This window comes from Siphateles boraxobius, unplaced genomic scaffold, assembly GCF_051911475.1.
Source record: "Siphateles boraxobius isolate OS27281-9 unplaced genomic scaffold, OSU_SipBor_1 8, whole genome shotgun sequence".
Taxonomy (NCBI): Eukaryota; Metazoa; Chordata; class Actinopteri; order Cypriniformes; family Leuciscidae; genus Siphateles; species Siphateles boraxobius.
In genome coordinates this window covers 15,889,557-15,913,564 of record NW_027509208.1, presented here as the reverse complement: position 1 = coordinate 15,913,564, position 24,008 = coordinate 15,889,557, and the positions used below count along the sequence as shown (strand labels likewise).

Here is a 24,008-nt window from a genome sequence, read left to right as displayed (position 1 = left end):
ATTACTAAAATAGCTTTGAGCTGATTTGCATAAACTGCACTGGAATGACCTCAGGACAACCAGAACTGCATAGTATCAGCAAATAATAGTTTTTACCAAACACACACACTGAATGCATACATGCAGTAACGTATTACAAATATGCAAAAGAAGGGGGGGGGGAATAAGAAATTCATGTATAGTGCACTACAAATACAGCGAAGTAAACTGAAGGGGATTAAAACCAGTTTTTCAAGTATTAATTTGCATATTCTCCATGACCTAACATGTTGACAACATGATACTCTAATGATTGGCATGCATGAGCTAAAAATTGATTTTCGAGACTTTTTACGGCTTTCTAAACCCTCTAACACTTTCACAATTGTACACGTACTGTATTAGTGTTGCATTGTTACTTGATACTGTATTTGTTACTGTACTGTACTTGATACTATTGCATTGTTACTTGATAACATTTCTGATTCCAGCGTCACCAATAATGGACTCTGTGGTGGACACCATGCCCCTTTGAAGACCCCCCTGGACCATACCTGATCCCTCTTTATTCTCCATATAATAGACATTTTGAGATCCACCATGAGTGGAAACACCTTTTTTGAGGGACCCCTGCATAACATGGCGCCCTTGTCCTTCTACGACCATCAGGCCCTGAGATCCAGCAAGCCCTCTCTGAAGTGACCCCTGAAGGACTTGACTGTTTGAGGCTCCCCCATCCACCAAAAACAATTGTGATCCAGACATATTACTTGTGTGCAGCATTCCGGTGTTGAGAGCCTGAGCAGAACCACCGCTGTCAACAAGCACCATTCTCTCACCACGATTCAGGGTATTTGGCGCTATGTTGGTGCCCTGGACTACAACCCCCTCCGCTACTGGGCCGCTGTTCAGCACGAACATGTTCTGTCCGACTCCCATGGTGGGCCTTTCAGCGAGCAGAACCGTGCTGGGCTGCGGCTCGACCATGTAGTACATTTGCTGCGGTTGCACCAGGTACGTTGGAGCTGGCTGGACACTCGTAATCACTGTGGGCCGGTTGTCTGTGACAAGCACGTTCTCCACACGAGAAGATGATGTCGCAGCCATGTTGGAAGTTATTTTCATTGAATTTGTAGATAGATCTCGTTTAGTGACTATATTCCCTGTATTTATAAGATTGGTTGATGAAGACGCCAACTCGGTACGGTCTACGACGGGTTTTGGAGGGGGAGGAAGAGGAGTGGGGACCTCACTCTTTCTACCTCCGCATATTTCAGCGAGTGTGGTGAACTTTGGCCCAAGGTCATTTAGAAACTCTAGGTCATTGTTATCTTCGAGTATGCTACAGCAGCCGACAGAGCCAACAGGGGAGCCCTTCCCCTCATAACCATACACCATGGGCTCATTTTTAGCAAATCCATCCTCCAATTCTCTGCTTTTCTGTAACACACATAAAGCAATACATATAGGTGATCCACATAGATAGATTAGACAGACAGACAGACAGACAGACAGACAGACAGACAGACAGACAGACAGACAGACAGATAGATAGATAGATAGATAGATAGATAGATAGATAGATAGATAGATAGATAGATAGATAGATAGATAGATAGATAGATAGATAGATAGATAGATAGATAGATAGATAGATAGATAGATAGATAGATAGATAGATAGATAGATAGATAGATAGATAGATAGATAGATAGATAGATAGATAGACATGTAGATTTATTGTTTATATACACATTATCCAGTAGGTATATATTACCTGTGAATAATAATCACCCAGGAACATTTTTGACACGACCATTCCGTCAAAATCTCCATCCATTTCTCTACTCATAAAGTTCTCATTTCTCGTCATCGATGCCATGCCTATTTCATTGTAGCCACGATCGCCAGAAATCCAGGAATTGGACTTCAGATAGCCTGCTGATGTTGTTCCTAGACCACCTGCAAAATTCATACCAGCCACATCTTTGGATTTAAAACCAATCATCGGACCATCAGGAATGTCAGGGCCAAGTACCGGAACATCCTGTCAGAGACAAAATGGTTGTCATTTATTCAGATTTATGACAAAAATAACATCTCAATCCTAATAACATTACACACCTGTTACATAATTCAATAAGATTTCTTACCCTGTCCTCTCCCTGGCCCTCAGTATGGTAAGAGATGAGATGCTCTTTAGTGTCATAGGGCACGTCTGTAAAACCTCCTGTCATCGCAGCAGCTCCACACTGACAGAGCAGCAACATGAGTGGGATGACTGTAGCAGAGGAGAAATACAGCACAGCATTTATTTCAGCACCATAATAACTATAAATCATAATCTCTCAGTGACCTTGGTTACTTACGTAATAATGAAAGCAATCCAAGGAAGAGCGGACCGATTCCAGCAGCTCCAAATTTTGACCCCTTCTTAAGCATTCCTGTTCCAGTTCGGTCACAACCCCCCTGGGCTGTACAGGTACACACTTCCACCACTATTTTCTGAGGTTCTGGACATCCCAACCCCTGCTGGTCCTTAACATCCACCGTCAGCTCATATTCTCCCGGCCACAGCTTTTCCTGGGTCCTGAAGATGGCAGTGGTATCTGATGAGGAGAAGAAAAGTAGATCTCAAACACAGACTCAGCAGTGACATCCCGATTAATAGACCTCTGACAAGTACTTAAAGGAGTAGTTCACTTTAAATTGAAAATAACCCTATGATTTAAAAACCCTCAAGCAATTCTAGGTATATATGACTTTCTTCTTTCAGACGAAAACAATCGGAGTTATATTATATAAACACCCTGACGCTTCATAGCTTTATTATAACAGTGGATTGTAACCATCAGTATAAAGCTCAAAAAAGTGCATCCATCCATGAGTAATGATGAGTAAATCATGGGCTAATTTTAATTTTAGAGTGAACAACTCTTTTAATAATAGTATGTTTGACTTCTTTCAACAGAAAATACCTAAAAACAATTTAGACTATTTGTTAGAAATAGTTAAATATAAAAAAATATAAAAATATTTAGACAAAGACCCCCCAGTGACGATAGATAGATAGATAGATAGATAGATAGATAGATAGATAGATAGATAGATAGATAGATAGATAGATAGATAGATAGATACCGTTTAAATGCTCGATTGACCATTTCCCATTAGTTCCTCCTGGGACAACATTGAAGGTGAATGGAGCTCCATTGGGTGGTGCATCTTCATCCACTGCAGTGACTAAGACCGCGTCCTTTTCAGTGCAAAGTGTCTGGACTTTGCTTGTCAAAGTGGGGCAGTGGTCATTAAAATCCTCTACCTGGATGGCAATGGTGCCCGTTGCCGTCTTAGAAGGCAAGTCTATAAGAGACAAGAGGATACATATTGTTAAAAACAATTATATTTTATGTTCACATTTTATATAAACATTATAAAACTATGATAAATAATAATAACAAAAATATAAATAACTGTTGTCGAGAAAGAACAACTGTTGTCTGTTTTAACAAAGGACAACACATTTAAAAAGAAAGAAAAATATAGCAAAAAAAATAAGAGAATAAATTGCTATATTAAATGCAATATAAAAGTAATGTTAATTGGTATTTTACAATATAACTTGCAGGTGGTTACAACACTTCCAAACATCACTGACTCAGTAACTATTGTTGATAAATGTGAAGATGCTGCCATCTTCAGGACATGTTATTCATCTGCAATATCACGTGGTCATTATATTAAACAATATGCCACACTGTAAGTGTGATTTGTCAATAAGTTATTGAAGTATACAATCATATATTTTTGCAACATCTGGCAACAGTTCAAAAATACTTTTTTCGAATAAATACTAAAACATTAGAACAGCTGGCAGATCCACATCCTTATAAAACAAAAAAGATTAAAAAGTTTTCTCTTTTCCCTGGAACTTGCGAAATTAAAAAGAGTGTAAAGTGCGGCGACTGTACTCTTAAATTGTCGATAACAATAAAAAAAGTAGGTGTGTCCAAATATTTGACTGCTAATGTAAAGGTTCCCAACATAATGTACTGACTCTTTGTTCCTTCCTACTAACCATCTGTAATGCAGAGGATCTTGGCATAGTAGGTCCCATTTACCACATATGGAGACTCAAAATCTGGTAACTTGTTGAGTTTGATCTCAGCAGTGTCCACGTTAATAGAAATCCAGTTGTCAGGGTCATATCCCTTTGCATATCTATAAACAAACATGGAACAGTACTTGATTGGTACATTTGGGTTTTATTACAGGAATAGTTAATCACATTTTGTAAAACTAAGGTCTAATAATGCTTCTTAAAGGAACACACCAACTTTTTTGGACTTTAGCTTATTCACCGTATCCCCCAGAGTTAGATAAGTCCACACATACCTTTTTCATCTCCATGCGTGCTCTCTGTTTGACGCACCCACCGATAGCCTAGCTTAGCACAAAGACTGGATGTAAATGGATACAGCTAGCATACTAATCCCAAAAAATGACAAAATAACATGTTTACATGTTGTGATAAATTTTTTTACATGTTGTGATTTGTATAGTCACAGAGTGTACAAATAACAAGGTCATATGAGACAGCCAACTTTTAACCAGATAAATACTGGGAACTATATTATCAGAAGGCGAAGCACTGCTATTTGGGCGGAGTGATAACCGCACCACCTGAGATCCGTGGTGAGGAGCAGAAAGTTCGTTCAGAGTTGGAGTAATAGAGTGAGCAATTACTAGATAGTAAAAAAGAGACCAGGGGCCTCATTTATAAAACTTTGCGTAGGATTTGCGTCAGAAGTGGCGTACGAATGAAACATAGGACGTGCGTACGCACAGAAATATTCGGATTTATAAAACCGTGCGCACGCACATCCTACGCATTTTCCCCTTAATAAATCACAACCAATTCTAAATGTAGCGCAGCTTTTACGGCTTCATGTCACGCCCATAGTTGCCCATAAATAGTCCGTGAAACGCCCACAAGTTAGTATTCATCGATTGCGAAAGCATGGTGAACACAGAGAGGAAATCAAAAAAACGTAACTTCACTCAATGTGAATTAGAAGTTATCGTGGCGAAGTGGAAAAGAGGAAAAAAATGTTGTTTGGAGGGCACAGTGTGGGCATTACTAATGCCAAAAAGGCACTTGAGTGGCAAAAGGTTGCAGACGCCGTAAATGCTGTAGGCAGCATCAGAACATCGGACTGTGGCCGAAATAAAAAAGAAATGGTCGGACATTTGCCTCATTTGCCAGCAAGTCTTTTGCTGTCTGAAGATGCGTTCACTCCGAATCCTTCCATTTTCCACATCTTCTAAGAGCGCAAGATCAGCCATTGTGCGTCATTACGGATTGTGATTATTCCATTTTATTTCCATCCATTTAATTGCATCTGACAAGCTACAGATGTCGGTTATAATCTACTAGGAAATGGGAAATAGTTCAGCGCAAATGTAATTTCTAGCAGCTTTCTGAGTGGTTGAGACATACGTCATACGTCATTTTATCTAAAATAAAACAAACTAATGGCATATGCATGAATACCATGATTCCGTAGCTGATGAAGACATTTTTACTAAAACAACTTTCCCCAGTGGACAAATAATCTATCTATCTATCTATCTATCTATCTATCTATCTATCTATCTATCTATCTATCTATCTATCTATCTATCTATCTATCTATCTATCTATCTATCTGACTGACTATCTAATCTGCTCCGCCAGACGGACACATTGGCGAGAATATCAGTTTTGTACATTATTTCGTTCTGCTTACCATCTTATTTATGAGGATGAATTGTATAACATGCCAATATTATTGCAGAACATATTTCACTTTTCTTTTTGCAAATAGGCCCTATGTGTTAATTTGCATTTCTGTTGCAGATCGATTAAACGGGTGTTATGTAGGCTGTAAATTATTAGACTTGCTTTGTGAAGTCTTCGTTTTATTTATGAGAGGCAGTATTGCCATTTATTTTACACAACGGTCAACAGTTTCACACACTTTCACGTGTTTCTTCCATCTGCCGACGGTGTCGCCATTTCTCATTTCACCCGTTTTTGTGTGTACGCCTGGGTCAGAGCTTGCGTGAAGGACCGCACATTTTACCGTCAAGTTTGCTTTTTATAAATACCAATTATTGCGTAGAGAGCGGCGTACGCCTTCTTTTGTGCGTACGCAACGTTTATAAATGAGGCCCCTGGTAATACCATGATGTTTCATAGAATTCCAACCAAAAACTAATCAATGGCTAACTTACTTGCTCTGGATATTGATCCAAACACACCTGAAGAGATCATCAAGAACCATCGTGCTTGCTCAGTACATTTCACTGAGGACGACTATTTTGATAAAAATGGAATTTGCTACACGGACAATGAAACGTGTGCTGAAGGATACGGCCATCCCATCGATAGCACAGACAGGACAAAGTAGATCACCTGCAGCTGCGGTAAGTGTTCCGTTATGTTTTTAGATGACTTGTCTATCAGCTACTAAAGTTTGTAATTCCTCGTCTGTGTATTCTGGCTCAAAACAATATGGTTCTGGCTCTTGGTTTGATACCAAGTAAAAATCATCTGACAATTCCTCAAAGTCAGCCATGATCACCATTCACCGCTACTAGCTAGTTAGTCACGTTGGTTTTGTTGACGGAAACGGCTCGTCTCAGGTGCTGCAGTTATCACTCCGCCCAAGTACTGTAGCAGTGCAATATAGCAATATAGTTCTCAGTAGGCCTATTTATACGGTTAAAAGATGTCTGTAAATAGGAAAATGTTTGCATTATTCTGTCACTTATTGGGATTAGTATGCTAGCTGTAACCATTTACATCCAGTCTTTGTGCTAAGCTAGGCTAGCAGTGGGTGCGTCAAACAGAGTTACAGCACGCACGGAGATGAAAAAGGTATGTATGCCTTATCTAACTCTGGGGGATACAGTGAATAAGCTAAAGTCCCAAAAAGTCAGCGTGTTCCTTTAACACACCTGATTGAGTTGTTGTAATCAGTGCCAGTCCTCCCTATTCGCAAACTACGCTTAGGACCCCTGAACCCTCATGGGGGCCAACTCTCAAAGATTATTTAAGTAGCATATCACTATATAATGTAAACATATTTTTATAACATACACATATAAATGTGGATTCATCTTTAGCGGAGTCATGTAGAAATGTATTATTTATTTTGTTTTTACTTTTTATTTATATTTATAACTGTTTTGGACATCATGCAGTGTGGCAGATAATGGTATATGCTTCCAAACGAAGCTATCTGTACGGAGCAGAAAAAAAAAGTTTTGTATTTTTGTAGTTTTAAAATACTGTAAAATACTTTGTAAGAAGTCTACATGATGACATCATAAAAATGCGGCCTCTGATTGGTGCCTACTCAGTAGTTTCAGACCTTTTGAGATCAGAGCAGAAAATGTATCCATGGAAGAAGGTGGTCAAGATAAGAAACATGTTGGCTGCCTGCTTTCCATGAATTTTTTGCATAAATTGCTATTATTTTTAACAGTTCATGTTAAAGGTACAGTGTGTGATTTTTAGCGACATCTAGTGGTTTGGCGGCTCAGCCCACTGCTCACCCCTCCCTTTTGAAGAAGCTACGGTGTCTAACATGGGAAAAACATATCGTCGTCTGAGACAGCAGAGAATAGCCTAGCCAGAGTAAGCCAAGAGTGTGTAACATTGTCACTGTTTCTGTACCACAGTCCATTATAAACCACACCATGGATAAAGTTTACAAAGCCATAGTCAGGTGAGGATCAAGGGTCTTAATGTATAATATAATAATAGTAATCAGCTGATTGTCTCACAAACATAACCAGCACATTTCCCCCCACATAGCAAACCCGTAATACAGCGAGGGAGAAGAACCACATGAAACAATATGCAAACATATTTTTTTTCTAACAGGGTAGTAAAAGTTTAGCTGGCTAAATATGAGCTGTTACTGTGGCTGAGCTGGTTAAAGCGTAAAGCCTTGTTCGACGCGTCCGCATGAGCCCAAAAGTGCGCGCGCCAAAAATGGCATGATTGTAACAGCGCGCGCTCCTCCGCATCCCCTAGACACCATTTACTACACACAATAGGCTCTTTTTCTCTGATTTTGAAAACTCTTCGCCATCGACGTAAAATGCTTCCAAGATCAACTTGTCGACTGCGATCGACGGGTTGGTGATTCCTGCAACTTTACTGTTTTACGGTCAATGACAAGAGTACTAATCAGCTGTCTCACGAACATAACCAGCACATTTATCCCCACATATCAAAGCCATAACACAGCGAGGGAGAAGAACTAAGTTACATGAAACAATCCAACTACATATTTTACACCACTGACAAGGGAAAAGTCACTACTCACGGTGTTTATGGCTAGCTTCTAGCTTTCTGCTGCTTCTCTTTCAAGGTAGCTTAGTGATGAAACGCGCTCTGTAGCGCTGTTTGTTCGCGTTCGGCTATGGTATCAACATGACGTCAAGTAAGTAAGTTCTTTATACACCACTGAAAACATAGTTATGGATGTCATATTGCATTTCTGTTAATAGATACTCAAAATTTTTACACATTGCATCTTTAAGTTTGGTGTTCATTTTAGTAGACTAGGCTAAACAGTTTACCAAGTTACATAATGTTCTTGAAAACTATTATACCAAGCAGCAGCCCCACAGTTAACGTTAGCTTGCTACTTTCAGCTTATGTAAGTTCGTCAGTTGTGCACGAAAAATAATAATGATAAAGTATGAAGGACTGCCTGACACATATTATATTATTATAAGTATAATTAACAATAAAATAATGAATTAGTTAGAACCTAGTTACTATGAATACAGGTGCCATCAGTGGTCTTCTTATGAATGACTTGTTTTGTTTTGTCATTGAGTCAGTGTTGCAGATGCAAAGTAGGCCCTTCTTCACCTTACACCAAGTAACTAAATAAAGATACAACTTATGTGTCATTCCAAACTGTTAAACATTAAATGTTTGCTTCCTTTAAAACTAACCTTCATCTTGGAGATCACAGGGATATGTGAATATTTGATCTGTTAACTGGTTGCACATGTCAGATGTATTACATGACTCGGGTAGAGGAAATTTGTTGCTATCAAACATTGCTTGCTTAATCAACCGAGTCAGTGTAATGGTGAAGGGAGACCAAATAGGCCAATTGATGGGAGGTATGCGAAGAAATTTCATGCTCCCTATTTTCAAAATACAAAAATACAGTTGTTTATTTTGATACATGGTGTGGCTGCTATATTTTGTAGTTTATTTTGATACACTTAAAATTAAGGTATTTTGTATTTTATTTTAAAATACATTTTGATTTTTCTTTGCCCAACCCGGAGTCAACTGTGCTCCATTAGAAATGCCCCATGATAAAATGTGATTTTCAGTTTGTGGCAGTATAAATCAATAATAAAAAAGTTTTTGTGCGTGGTTTAACGTATAATAAATATACACATTCCTGTTCAGCAGGGGTGGTAAAAGTACTCAAAAATTATACTCGGGTAAAAGTATATATATACCTAAATAAAAAATGACTCCAGTAAAAGTGGAAAGTTCTCCATTCAAACATCACTTGAGTAAAAGTACAAAAGTATCCTATTTAAAACGTACTTAGGTACCGAAAGTAAAAAGTAAATATTCAAACTGTAAATATTAATAATTTAACGGATCAATTGTTTTGGGAGTGATATGCAACTTTTTAATTGAACAAATTATTAGATACTGCAACTAAGAATTTGTTAGATTTGCAATCAGTCAAGAGACAATGAAGCATCTTGCATCAATTCTAAACAATTTCATTAAGTTTAGTGACAGCATATTATGGTGCAATGACTGGTAGGCCATTCTTTGATACAAATTTTACAATTTCAATTCAATTATTGTGGTTTGATTCCGATCTTGATTCAATATAGATTCATTTTGATAAATATTTGTTACAGTAGATACATGTTAATTTTTAAATTAAGAAAATCTCACCTAATTCTGTAAACATAGGCTACAGAGAGCCCTGTCAGTTGGTATTATTACATGTTAAAAATACATGTGATTTTTATTATAATAACAACTTTATAATATTTTAATGATTTAAGTAAAAAATATAATAAATATATAGTGCACATATAGTGCACATTGGCATGTTCCACCTCTTTAGGTGACGGCTTACAAAAGAAATCTGTCAGCGTTCGTTTCATCTTCTTATGGAGACGATCACACGCATTGTTCGGGTTCGATAACACAGAACGAGCAGTGCGCTGCGTTTTTTATGTTGCTAGGCAACCATCGAAACAGCTGTCCTGTCAGTCAGGTAAACGTCAAATCAGCCTTTTAAATTAGCGTAGTAGTCAGCACCCAAATATATTTTTAGGTCGCACAGATTATATTTCAGGAGCATATGCGACCAAAATGGCTTGAGCAATGATGTTTCTTGTAATGTTAGCCATAGTTATTTATTTCTTGATTTTGGTGTCTGCGTTTTTTAAAGCCATCTCCCGCGGTCGCAGTGACGTTTTTAAGCGCGAACCCGAATCGCAGTTGCTAGGAGGGCGCCAGCGCCTCTGCCTCTCAGCGACTCTGCCTCTCAGTGCCTCTGCCTCGCGAGTCGATGATAGCCCTGAAGACGCCTAGCACCCGAATCATCCCGCGAGCTGTTCGTTTAATAGTCGACTCGGAAGAAAGCGAACAGTTTGACAAAAATAAAAAGGGAGGCGGAAGAAATTTTGCCATTGCGCACGGCCACAATAAAATAAACATAAAGGAAACATGATGAGCTAGCTGCAGGCGTTTCAGCTAGCTCCGTTCCGGCAGTCTGAGGTGGATCTTGTCCTCGACTGGATGAAGATTCAGCAGCTTTGAAATATCCAGTCAATTTAGGATTTTTTTTCAATATATCTTGGTGGTCCCGTTGTTCTCTTAACTTTAGTAATTTACGTTTTTGTGCTCCACTTTCATGATTTCTTTCAGCCATTCTGCCACTATGCCGTCCAGCAATAGCAGTGATGTAAATGAAAATGATTGACATGATTTGACCAACAGCAGCTGATTGGATTACCAATTCACGTCCACGGAGAGCGATCGCGGATAGGTCTGTCCTATGCACCGAAACCTTTTTACAATGCAACAAAATATTTAAAGAGCATCAAGCTATTCAAATCTATATGTATAGTCTCAGATAATTTAACAGTATAGTAGTGAGTAATTTTTATTAGGTTAAAAAGTGATTAGATAACGTTTTTAATTTAACGTTCACAATTGGTCTGGGCGTCTGGCCCATCAAAACTGGAATCCCGGCGCCGTGCCGTGCCTGGTTCGCGCTTAAGTAAAAAAAAAAAAAAAAAAGTCTGGCCAATCCGAGGCCCCCTGAACACGTGGGGCCCCTAGGCTGCAGCCTACGTAAGCCTGTGCATTAATCCGCGCCTGGATATTATGTATAAGGTATATACATTTCGGTAAGTTTTACTGTATCTTTCAACAATAATAGGTAGCCTATTATTGTTCATTTGTGTTTATTTACAATTAACTAGTAGTAAAGAGATTAACGGCACCCCATATAGCAGGCGCTAGCTATCTGTCACATCACATTTAAAAGCTCCAAAACGGTATTTATTGTTTGAATTTCGTAATAAAATTGACAGAATCTGAGAGCTGAGAATTTATTTCATATCAAAAGTAACCCACTCTGTCCTGTCTGTCGGTGTCAATGTCCTCTTTGCTGCGCGATTTTTCTCTGCGTGAGAAAATGGATGTGTGGTGAGAGCGTGTGGAAAGTGTCGATTGCGTGAGTCTGAATGAGTGAGAGTTGGCAGCTCTGCAATAGACATGTTCCATAACATTAGCTGCATCAAACAGAAGATGTGCAAGATAGGGCCTACAGTGTAAGCGGGAATCTCTGGGTCATTGCTGGCCAGAGCTGCACCTTCACCTGTTTCTGCGGTCATCTTCCACAATGGCGAACTGACTGCTATGTGAGCGTATGCTGGCAAAGAGCTCGTGCGTTCTTTTTTTAAAATAAAACCAAGTTTTTCATTGGTTTGGAAAGCCAGTGTATTAAATACTTGGAGTGGGGATGGGGAAATGTAACGGAGTAAAAAGTAAACTTTGTCTTTAATATTGTAGTGGAGTAAGAGTAAAAGTAGATGCAAATAAAACATACTCAAGTAAAGTACAGATCCCCGAAAAAAAATACTTAAGTAAAGTAACGAAGTATTTTTACTTCGTTACTTACCACCACTGCTGTTCAGTCATGCAAGCTGTCATGGGAGTCCTGTCAAGTGCTTTAAAAACAATGCCCATTCTAAAGATAGAGAATTATCAATGTATTTTCTGTCTGTTTGCTTTAGCTTCCGTAAGCGATAGTTATTGTGTTATAGTTTCATTAGTAAATCAAGCATTTGGAAAATCATTTCAGCTGTGTGTAGTTCCCTTTCAAATGGGAACTCGCACTGCATCCTAGGACCCTATGGGGAACACCTCCTGTTTGACTGGTGTCTGAAGCATGTGTCTAAACGCGACAATGTCATTGGTTGGCAACAGCCCTACACGTCACAACTGGTGCGACCGTGAGTATAAGAGGGCGTCTGTAGTACACTGTAGTCATCAATTTCTTTAGGGTAGAGTGTTTCTAGGTCTCATCTCACTCTAGACAGTCATCCTGCTAAAGCCTACTCCACAGAGCTCCACTTTGAGTTGTATGGGTCTCTGAGAGCCTCCTTGATGAGGCTATCCTTCTGATCTTTAGAGCTTAGTCTAGATGATGGTACCAATGTGAATGACTCTATTCAGCCTCCTTGGCTAGATGGTATTTATGACAGCATGTTTTTAGGCCTCCCCTCATTTTAGAGAGTCGTTCTGCTGAGGCCTCCACTCCCCATTGCCTGGCCTGGATAATGTCTAGAGTTGTATGGCTCACTCTGAGCCTCCTTGATAGATCTGTCATACCATAGAGTGTATTTGGGCCTTCTCTTGTTTTTAGAGTCACTATCCTGAGGCCTCCACTCGTTAGAGCTCTGTCTATACAGGTGATTCCAGTGTGTATAGCTCCCTGTGAGCCTCCTTGGTGAACTGTTAGTGGACAGAGTCTAGTTAGGTTAGGTTAGACTTCATGCTAAGGCATCTGCTCACCAGCAGTAAGAGGTTGAGCTAGAGTTCTCCCCTTCGCTCAGAGGGTTTATGCAGAGTATCTACTCCCGGTCCCCGTCTATAAAATCCGGTGTGAAAGGTTATTGCCTGCTAGAAATTCTTTCTCATTAGAGGCCTCCTTATGGGGAGGTGCTGTGTGCAAACAGGTTTTTGGCCTTCGCTACTGAGTTAGCAAATTTAGCCTCCCTGGTGGTGTATTAGGGGTAGATTGGATACTTTACATCCCCCAGAAGACAGGCCAGAATTTATATTCTATTAATCATTGGACGTATTCCCTTTAGGTATTCATAATATGTAATACCAAGTCCTTGAGCTGCTTGTGGGCTGAGACTTTCTACACAGCTGTCCAAGGAAGACAGGAAGGATGTTAGCCGGTACTTCCCTTGTCAGTGTGCGTGCAGCTTGGGCTATGGCCGAATGGAATAATGTAACCTACAGCCTCTGGTGCATACCTATAGAATGGGAATAGTGACTCCGGCAGCTAGTTCTATGGAGTCTAAGCTGTTAGAGCACGCATTCCCTTCTTTGAAGTGTTTTTTTTTAAATGCTTTGACGTGTAATGTGATTGTGCTGAGTAAGCCGAGTTTGAGTCTCAACGCAGGAACCTGTCGTGATTAAAAAAGCTATAATTAAAACAGTAATAATAATAATAAATATAATAATTGAACATGGAAGTTGAAAGAAATAAAATAAAATAAAAACTTTTACAATGCATACAAATGCAAATCTGAACAAATTCTAAATAATGTACGAGCATAAATCCCCTCTCAGAGATAGAGTGAGACAGAGAAATATGTAGCCAATCATATCATACAACGTTTAAAACATTTAAATAGACATATCAAGTAGTAGAAAATGGACAGGCTATATATCTTAGCTGATTATTAGGCTACTCTTGTCAGAGCTTGTTTGGTTTCTGAGAGACACGCTAAGACGGGACACGGTTGTTTGATTTGCGATCTTGCTGTGCTTATTCCGTTCATTTATGCATCTCGTACAAGGTTTAAATAATTTAAATATACATATCAAATCGTACAACATGTGTATGCTGTAGTATTTTAGTTGATTTACTCTTGCCAAGCTCTGATTTTAGAGACACACACGGAGAGCCAACAGCAACACAGCTATTTGATTTGGGCTAATTCCATTCACTCATTCAGTTTATACACTCATTATTGTGTAATGATTTTGGAAGTTAATGTATAATATCGTGCTTTCCCCTGACTTACCTTTTATCCAGCAAACACGAGGAGTGACTGTGTCAGCCTCAGATGAATATTATTAGGCAGAATTATTTGTTATTTGTTGTGAAGCCATTATCCGTGCCTTTCTGAATGAATGAGGTATTTGGCTTCAAGGCACACCACTAACAGGCACCCTCTTATACCTACGGTCGCACCAGCAGTGACGTCTCAGGCTGCGTTTCAATGGGGGCCCCTTCTCAAAATTTGCTTAGGGCCCCTTGAAGTGTAGGACAGGTACTGTACTGCATATTTAACCAGATCATTTTGTTCAAAAATTGTCAAATCTTGAAACTGACAGTTTTGTTGTTGTTTTACCAAGAAATTCTTGAAAACACTCACTTGACTTTTTCTGCTGTTTTCCCTGTGTCTTCTTCTACAGCAGTGTAGGTGTCAATTACTATTGGAATAGAACTTTTGGTGTTTTCAGATACCAATATAGGCTTGACCTTTGGCTGGAACTTTGGGGGTTCTACTTTGTTTTTCACACTGATTTTCACTAAGTATGCCTTTTGCTTGGACACGCTGGAGCCCGGTTTACCGTTTCCTTCAAAAAAGCCAGATTGACCACCGGTTCCAGAAGCTCCAGATTGACCACCAGTTCCAGAAGCCCCAGATGCACCACTTGCTCCAGAAGCCCCAGATGCACCACTTGCTCCAGAAGCTCCAGATGCATCACTGGCTCCAGAAGCTCCAGATGCATCACTGGCTCCAGAAGGTGCTCCTGGATGAGCTTTGTTTGCAACAACTAGGTTTAGGTTCATATCAGATGCTGACTCAAAGTCAGCAGGCTAAAGGAGAGAAAAAAGGGGTTGCACTTTATTTGACAGTACGTGCACTTACGTGTACTTACAGTGTACTTACCTAAGAAAGTACTGGCTAATATAAGGTAAGTACATGGGTTAAGGTTAGGTTTAGGGGTAGGTTCAGGGTTAGTACCTAGTTAATACCCAGTTATTGTAATTACTATAATAAGTACATGTACATGGGGAACAGAACTGTAAAATTAAGTGCTACCATTTGGTTACTCAATACGAACCATGTAATAAATATATGTAAATAACATGTGATGTGTACATCACACTAAAACAGCACACCCTCACAACATTTTAGACTTGATCTCCTTGGTTCCGTCACATGATCTTCTTAGAACTGTGAACAAAATAAGCACTGACCTTGTTCAAGTACAAAATAGCCATATTTGTCCTCGGATCAGTTTCAATAGTGAAACTTCCATCCTCGTTTCCAGAGACTATTTCAAAAACGGCCAACCAATTGTCTGTCCTATCTTCATCCATATCCAGTGCCTGGATCCTTAAAACCTCAATGGGGGCCACATTCTCTTCAATACTTGCTGAAAACTAAAACCAGAAAAAACAGTTCACACTCGTTCCCATAACCATCTATTATTAAACATTATCTTATACTAAAGTTAATAAAGAAAAGTCTAAGAGGAATACTTTTGAGAAAAAGGAGTATATTTTAGAATATGAATGCAATGCGCTATAGATGGTTAAGCAAAAAAAACACTTAACGTGAAACTGTGCATCGCGTTTTATATTCTGGGTTCATCTGATTGGCTTGCCTGTACATAGTATGCTTTTTCGATAAGGAGTATGCTGAATGTGGTCTTTTAATATAAATGTCAACATTTTAGTGCTTAGTACAAACCTGAAAAAAAACTGGTAGACCAGTTTTTGCCCTCCAGGTTCACATGCATAAGGGTGTCACATGAGAACTATGAATTGTCTTAAAAATAACTATAAAATATAGTTAGTGCCGAATGTACTGATAGTGATGATATTGTACTTTTTTTTAAATACGCTTAAGTGGCATTTTATTTTATCAATATTATACCTCCAAGTACAGTTTGTTTTAAATATACTATAAAGGTTTGAAGTACACTACAAGTGCACATTCAATGCATTTAAGTGCACTTCTTTTTTCACAAGGGTATGAAGAAAACAACACATTTAATTTCAGAATTGTGACCTTCTGACTATTTATATTAGCCAATGCATATAGTCACCTCATCCTTTTCCAAAGTAGGAATATTGTCATTAACATCCAGGATGTCTATAGTTACAGAAGCTGTAGCAGAATTTCCTTGAGCACTTCCATACATGTCAGCAGCTTGCACCGTAAGAACATAAGAGCTGTGTTCCTGTTTAACAGAATAGGAAATGAATCCATCTTGACTCTTTGGCAAAAGAAACTGACTCATAATCACACATATATATAGTATAACTGGAAGCAAATACCTCTCTGTCAAGCGTTGGGTTGTTCACAGAGATTTTTCCATTGTCTTTATTCACAGCAAAGAAAAGCAGGCCATTATTTGGCTCTTGTTTGATTAAGGTGTATGCTATCTTACTGTGAAGAGTGTTTGCCTTATCTGCATCTTTTGCCACAACTTGTGTTACAAAAGTTCCTGGAAAGGACACAACAATAAAAAATACATTGAAGGTGAAGGATTGGTCATCCCTAATTGCAGAAAATCAGACAATGGTTGACCATGTCAATGCATTGGCAGGCTCACCAACTGGACACCCCTCATAAACACTGCTTCGTTCTGGCTTGTTGAAAACTGGTGAGTTATCATTCTGGTCCTCCACGGCAATGTTTACTTTAATATTATCTTCAGCAATGGTGTTGTTAAAGAACCATGCAGTGCCAATAAGCTACAAGATAAAAATAGAACAAGGCTTCTATATACGATATGACTTTGTATATGAAAAATACTTTCTTGTTAACTTGAAAAGGCTGTCTGGAATTGATCAGAAACCAAGAGCAACTTTTTTTAACAACTATAGCAAAAATCTGGTGATATTGTAATTTTACCATTTAGTTTTCAGAAAGAGTTTTGAGCTAGATATCTGAAACCAACAAACAGTACAAATCCGTTTTTTAAAATCAAGTTTTTACTTAAAACCTTGAAAGTTACTGATATACAGCCCTTGTGACAGCTATAGTCTCGGTCTACAGCATGACACACTATTTGCTTATATGCTTTGTATCTTAAATATTGTGTGTTCATGATCCTCACGGTGTAGTTTTCTCTCTCCTCACGATCCAGAGGCTGTATAATGCGAATGAACCCTTTGTACTCATCTACTATGAAGTGACCAACAGGGGGCCTGTCAGCTCCTGGACCCCTTAGAGTGTAGCGCAGCGGCATGTCCAGGTCAATGTCTGATCGCATCTGAGAAAGATCATATTGCAATAATTCAGGTTAGAATACTGTTACTAAAGATAAGTGTAAATGGTCCTAAAACCTGGAAAGTTTAAAATCACAATTCAATAATAATTAAAATCATTCATGATTTTAAGAATTTATAATGGCCAAGAATTAACTGATTTTAATAACCAAAACTTGTTTAGCTGTGTCTTAATAATTTACTAATAAAGTACTGTTTAACAATTACCCCATTACAAAAATGTAAAATCCCTAAAAACTGTAAAGCCCAAAGAGTATCACCAGTTTGGAATTTTCTAAAGTTTAATGGTAAAAGTTACATTTTCACAAACTAGCGCACAAACTTTATAAACAAACTTGACTGCATTCACCAAGCCTCAACACTGTTACTGTAAGAAAATATTATCAAACAAGAATTTCTTTCATTTCTTTTTAATTTCTTTAACCCCTTGTTTTCAAAAAAAATTTAACCTGTTAAGCTGCAAGCCCACTTTTGAAAAATACCCAGAAAAAAAGCACAAGTATGATCTCATTTGAAAGCTGACACCTGGTAGTTTATTGTAAATGTAGAATTAATTATTTTCATAATGATATTTTTTTTTTAAATAGCTTCAAAGTTTTGTAAAGTTATTAGAAATTTATTTTTATGAAACATCTTCATGAAAATAAAATGGAAGTTGGCCCTGGAGCAATCTAGAAATGCACTGCAGCTAAAGCCACATGTGTGACCATTTTATATTTAAAATCTGAAAATGATAAGTCTAAAACTCTGTATTTAGTTAAATGCTTTTCAAGATCATGTCAAAATACTTTATTTTGATTAGACTCTAAAATGCAAACTGATGTTTAGTCATCTTCTGAGTCATCTATTTAGTCTATTGTCTCTATTGTTTTGTGGTGCAAACGAGCCCCATTCAGTGTGAGTCTCTCCCTGCACACATTTACACCTCTCCAGTCATATGTCATATGAGTTATAGCTAGTACAATGTCTGAATTGGAGTATCAAAATAAAGTGTAACCAAATAAGTTTTAAAGTAAATTCACTGCAAGTCAGTCCCGGGCCAATATGCAAACACATGTATATGGGCCCCCCTAACCCCGTCCTTCAAGTACATCAAAGATACATTTATAGATGTTCACTGTAGCATAAAAAAATACCATACCAAACAATACCATAAAAAAGACACTACCCAACAACTTTTCACAACCAGGAGTGTGTTTCCCAAAAGCTTGTTAGCCAACTATGGTCGCAAGTTCTGTCATTATCAGCAAAGTTCAGAGTCTGTGTTTCCCGAAACCATAGTTCTAATGAACATTCGCAAACAGCATCGTAAAGTTGTGTGGTTGAAATGACAGCTCTCGACCTGTGGTTAGAAGCAGAGTTTCTTGTTTACATGACATGTGGACTCAATAAATCCTTATCTTGAGCCAAATAAGAAGCTGACATTCAGTGCAATCTATATTTTTAATTTAGAATACATAGAAGTTTCATTTATGTCTTTTAGTTTGTCAAGAGATTTAAAGCATTATTTTTGAAGAGTGCGCATGTGCGTACATGCTCTACTACGTAAGAAAGAGCTTATGATTGAATCTGGAAATAATGCAAAATAACTGAGAAAAATGAGAAATAGTCCTCAGAGGACATGTCTGTAAAACATCTAGTGTTAATTTGATCTCAAACAGATTCATTAAAAGTAGTTATTACTCCACTACCTGCGTGACATCATTAACCAACATGGTTGAACAACCAATTTGCGACAATGCGGTTTCGGGAAACAGTCGTGACTAGCTAGTTGATTTCTTCAACGATGCATCGTACTATGGTAGTGAAGCAGCGAATTACGTCATTGTACGGGAAACGCACCCCAGGCTAGCTTAACTAGCAGGACTTCCCTGGTTGACCAGCTTTACTAGGTTTTAGAAACCCTAATAAAAGCTGAATTGACTACAAAGGAAGCCATGAATCCTGTAAAAGATGCACAGTGATCAGCGTTGATGTTTGACAGGCTTGTAGAAAAGCACTGAACCGCAATGGAAGATCAAGGCCAAACTGGGGTGTGTTTCGCAAAAGCATCGTTAGCCAACTATGGTCGCAAGTCCTGTCGTTTTCAGCATAGTTCAATGAGTTGGTGTTTCCCGAAGCCATCACTCCAACGAACATTCGCAAACAGCATCGCAAACTTATTTAGAAGCAGAGTTTCTAGTTTACCTGACATGTGGACTCAATAAATCCTTATCTTGAGCAAAATAAGCAAGCTGACATTCAGTACAACCCGTGTTTTTTATTTAGATTACATACAAATGTAATTTACGTCTTTTAGCTTGTCAAGAGATTTAAAGCACCGTTTTTGAAGAGTGCGCATGTGCGAACATGCTGTACTATGTAAGAATGAGCCTATGGTTGAGTCTGGAAATAAAGCGAAATAACTGAGAAAAATGAGAAATAGTCCTCAGATGCCATGTCTGTAATTTATATCAAAACATCTAGCATTAATTAGATCTTAAACAGTTTCCTTAAAAGAAGTTATTTTGCCACCACGTGCGTCACGTCATAAACCAAGGTGGTTGAACGACCACTTTGCGACAATATGGTTTCGGGAAACAGTCGTGACTAACTAGTTGATTTCTCCAAAGATGCATCGTAGCCTACTATTTCTAATTTCGTGAAGCATCGAGTTACGTCGTTGTACAGGAAACACACCCCAGAATGTAACAACAAAAAAGTCTAAAATAACCAAGGCTCAGTTAGTGTCAATAATAAACTACTGCATGGATACAAACGAACGTGACACAGCAGCCCAAAATGTAAAAGCACAAACCTAGAAATTTCAGTTGGATTCTCCAGGCCTTTTTTTCAGCAAATTCATCCACGATGTCCTTGGTGTTTAATTCACGACTTTGTGCATTCTCAATGAAAAATATTCTGTGACATGGTGCTCTGCAATATTTTTTGTTATTAGCTTCTGTTTTAAAAAATGACTGCTGCGCTGAAGCAACAATAAACTCTTACACACTGTTTTCTTTTTTTAATTTGTGGCTATGAAACCTTTGCTCGTAGTGCAGCATCATTAAAAAAAAATGACTGGGTAGTTCCACAGCACCCGCGGATTGCAAAAAACAACAACAAAAAAAAACACATGCACACAAGAAATTACAGAGAAATTAGAAATTACTGCACATGACATGCATACAAGAAATATATATTTATTATGGCCACAAATTATTAATACATCCACTCGTTCTATTGGGCGGCGGGCCCCCAAATGGCCCGGGCCCATTTGCACGTAAATACCCTGCATGCCCAGACACTACGCCACTGACTGTAACCCTGTTTTTTTATTATTATAAAAAAAAATTATGTTATTAATTTTGTCTATTGAAATTTGGATGTCGATTTAATGCGTATTGCTTGAAAATAAGCAAAAAATAATTGGACATGTCCTAAATTTTTGTAACAAGCTTAATTTAAAATGATTGGAAAATAAAACAGGTCATATAATTTAGTTTGTATAGTTTTATTTTCCACTAAAAAATAAAGGTATTGTATTAAAGGTATACCCTTTTCATGGAAAGTGCTGACAACTGGCTGTATAACAGTTTTATTTTTTAATAAAGAAATTGATTTACTGAGTAAGTATACAGAATAACTTGATTATAACTTGAATAACTGAATATTATTATCAAAGCCGGCATTGTAATATGCAGTACGTGCAACGAGTGGAGAGATATGCTGTATTGTAAGTTGTTTCTATTACCTTGCTGATAAAGGGCTCATTGCTGTAGTCCACATTCTCTGTAATCTTTTTGATAGGTACAACCCATTCCCTTTTATGACGCTGCTTCTTTGGAACTTTCCAACAATCTCCAGTTCTCAGGATCTGTTAAAAGATAAAAGAAAAGAAAGCCTTAACACATAACAACAAATAATATTTGCTCCATAACACTTTTTAAAATACCATCTTATTTTAATTTTAATTGTGGCCTGGTTTTTAGGTTTAATTGCTATGTTCTTTAATGGTGATAAACGATTGTGTAGTTTTTTTAGTAATGCAACTTTGTGTATGCAAGTAGTAAAATGTGAGATGGTTCACCTATTCTGTATCCTAACAAAACAGTTACAAGTCAACATTCGATGCTATATTAATATTTTGTATGTGAGACTCTCATGTCAGACTTCCAAATGAAAAAGAGTATGACTTTCTTTAATCAGCCCTTTTGTCTTGTTTACAGTAAAACTATCTAAATCCTTCAAACAACATATATTTTCTATTATTATTCTATTATATCTATTATTATAACTTATTTTCTATTAAGATATTACGACTTGCAGCTGGGCTTGAATTACTTTTTTTATTACTTTATTGGCATATAGGTTTAATCAAAAATCATAATCATAAAAACAGTGATGTTACAGTCATTACGGAATAGCATTTTGGTATCTGTATATGCACTGAAAAAAAATATTTTTTGAAGTCGTAAATAAAACAAAGATTACTGTATGTTTTGCATTAATACAATTTCGGTTCTTGAAAATTTCAAGTTTAATTCAATACGTTTCTTGCTGATACTAGCAATTTCGGAGTGAAACATTTTCTATACCAATTCTTATATTATGTTAATATACCAACCTATTTGAGGTATTAAAATCCGTTTGTTACTGTACAATATACTGATGTATGTGATACTAAAGGCTACAAAGTCACTAAATGTAATTTAATTGCAAGCAAACAGAATAGTGCTTCTTTCCCTTATGAAGTATACAGGGATTCATACATTTTCAATTGCTTTGTTAAATATAATATACATTTTCATTATTACATACTTTTCTACTTAAACTAAAAAAGCATATTTGACAATATTTTACAATAAATGTACATGTATTATGTGTCTTTTAAAATATAATATTATTGATAACATTTTACAAAAAGGGGGCATTAGTTTAGGTTAGTTAATGCATTGATTAACAATGCTCAATACATTTGTTACACTATGATCCTTTGTTAATGTTAGTAAACTGTTCGTTGTTAGTTCATGTTAGCGCACGGTTCGTGTTAGCACAATTTTTAGGTTTTAACAGCAGCATTTATGCCTTTTCTGTTAAATATTAACAGTGCAGTTTTTCTTCTCAGGTAAATTTATCTGGTTTTGGTAATATTTAGATATTTTTTATAAGAATAAAAGACAAAAATACTGTTGCACTTTATTTTAAGGTGTTAATTATATATTAGTTACAATGTAATTATACATTTAAGTACTGAATAATATAAATTAACAACATGCACTTACTATAGGGTCAGGGTCAAGGTTTGGTTCAGGGTTAGTTGTATTTAATTATGCATAATTTATTGTAATTACTATAGTTAGTACATGTAAATGCAAAGACACTAAAATAAAGTGTTACAAAAAGTAGTGATTAAGACGATGCTTTTCACTGCAGCATATTCACATGCGTCACATTTGAGAACCTTTCACAACATACTCAATTTGTCTATTTTTTCAAATAAACAAATCAATAAGCTAAACAGTTTAATGATTACATCCATCTCTTTTTACATACCTGCACTGTGAGAAGCAGCAGCAATGTCTGAGCCAACAAAGAGTGAGGGAGCATCTTCTAGAAGAACTGAAAGAAATCTATCAATGTCAAGAGTGTCGTCAATGGCTTTTCAAACGGTATGCGCACTCTTCTTTTGCAACACAAAAATATAAGGCTCAAACCATATTTTTGTCCGCCCCTAAAGTAAAGCCTCATCACGTGTCTCTTTCACCCTTTGTAGGTTGAGGAATGACAATGTTAATTATGATAGAGAGGGAAACTCTGTTCCTGCCTAAAGGTAAAGAAAGAACACCATAAAGCCCTTAAAAAACATGAATTATTTTTCTATTTTTACTAAGTTACATCACATGTAGTTAAATGTTTCTTTCTTTAAATGTTTGGTTTAGTTTGTTTAGTTTGAAAGTTTGTATTACATAATGAATGAAATAAATGAAACTGAAAGTAAAACGTTCATTGTTAATTACCCTATTTTGTAACGTGACAATCAGTCCAGTTCTAAGGAATTAGCAGGAGGGGTTAACATTGAACAACATAACATGTTTTTGTACTTCACAATAGCTTCAGGGGTTTTTTTTAATTATTTTTTGTGGTGGCTGACTAACGTGAGTAATGTCAGTTAATACAGCACATAAAGAACCTTGACCCATTTATGGCATTGACTTCTGAAGAAAAACACCTTAGATCATTTATTTTTACCAAGGTAAAAAGCCATTAAAAATGTCGTCTGTCTTTGTTTTGAATCAAATAGAGCTTGGATTACTCACATCAGTTCAAACCTGTTTGCTTTAAGTAGCAGTTCCTTATGAAGTTACCTGCCACTGACAATTTATTGATTTATTGACAATTTTTATTTCAACATTTATTTACTCGTCA

At 37.3% G+C, this 24,008-nt stretch overlaps 1 protein-coding gene across 1 annotated transcript; it reads right to left on the bottom strand.

The window, feature by feature from the left end:
• Nucleotides 1-444: 444 nt before the first annotated feature.
• On the bottom strand, nucleotides 445-23,254 carry LOC143728958 (desmoglein-2.1-like). Its single transcript, XM_077219913.1, has 14 exons — nucleotides 23,136-23,254; nucleotides 21,334-21,456; nucleotides 17,429-17,584; nucleotides 16,922-17,063; nucleotides 16,644-16,813; nucleotides 16,412-16,546; nucleotides 15,558-15,743; nucleotides 14,725-15,173; nucleotides 4,058-4,200; nucleotides 3,121-3,342; nucleotides 2,349-2,588; nucleotides 2,133-2,260; nucleotides 1,757-2,026; nucleotides 445-1,419 (listed from the first exon to the last, which is right to left on the bottom strand). The coding sequence occupies exons 1-14, from the start codon at nucleotides 23,187-23,189 to the stop codon at nucleotides 445-447; spliced, it is 3,393 nt and encodes a 1,130-aa protein (XP_077076028.1). The 5' UTR covers nucleotides 23,190-23,254.
• Nucleotides 23,255-24,008: the final 754 nt, after the last annotated feature.

What these genes read in the sequence shown, in the direction of transcription:
- LOC143728958 (XM_077219913.1), bottom strand. Translation starts at nt 23,189, where the DNA reads ATGCTCCCTCACTCTTTGTTGGCTCAGACATTGCTGCTGCTTCTCACA. An exon ending in AAAACAGCAGAAAAAGTCAA is followed by an intron (nt 4,201 to 14,724) that starts GTGAGTGTTTTC and finishes GTTTGTTTATAG; the next exon opens with ATATGCAAAGGGATATGACC. An exon ending in AGGGCCAGGGAGAGGACAGG is followed by an intron (nt 2,027 to 2,132) that starts GTAAGAAATCTT and finishes TGTCTCTGACAG; the next exon opens with GATGTTCCGGTACTTGGCCC.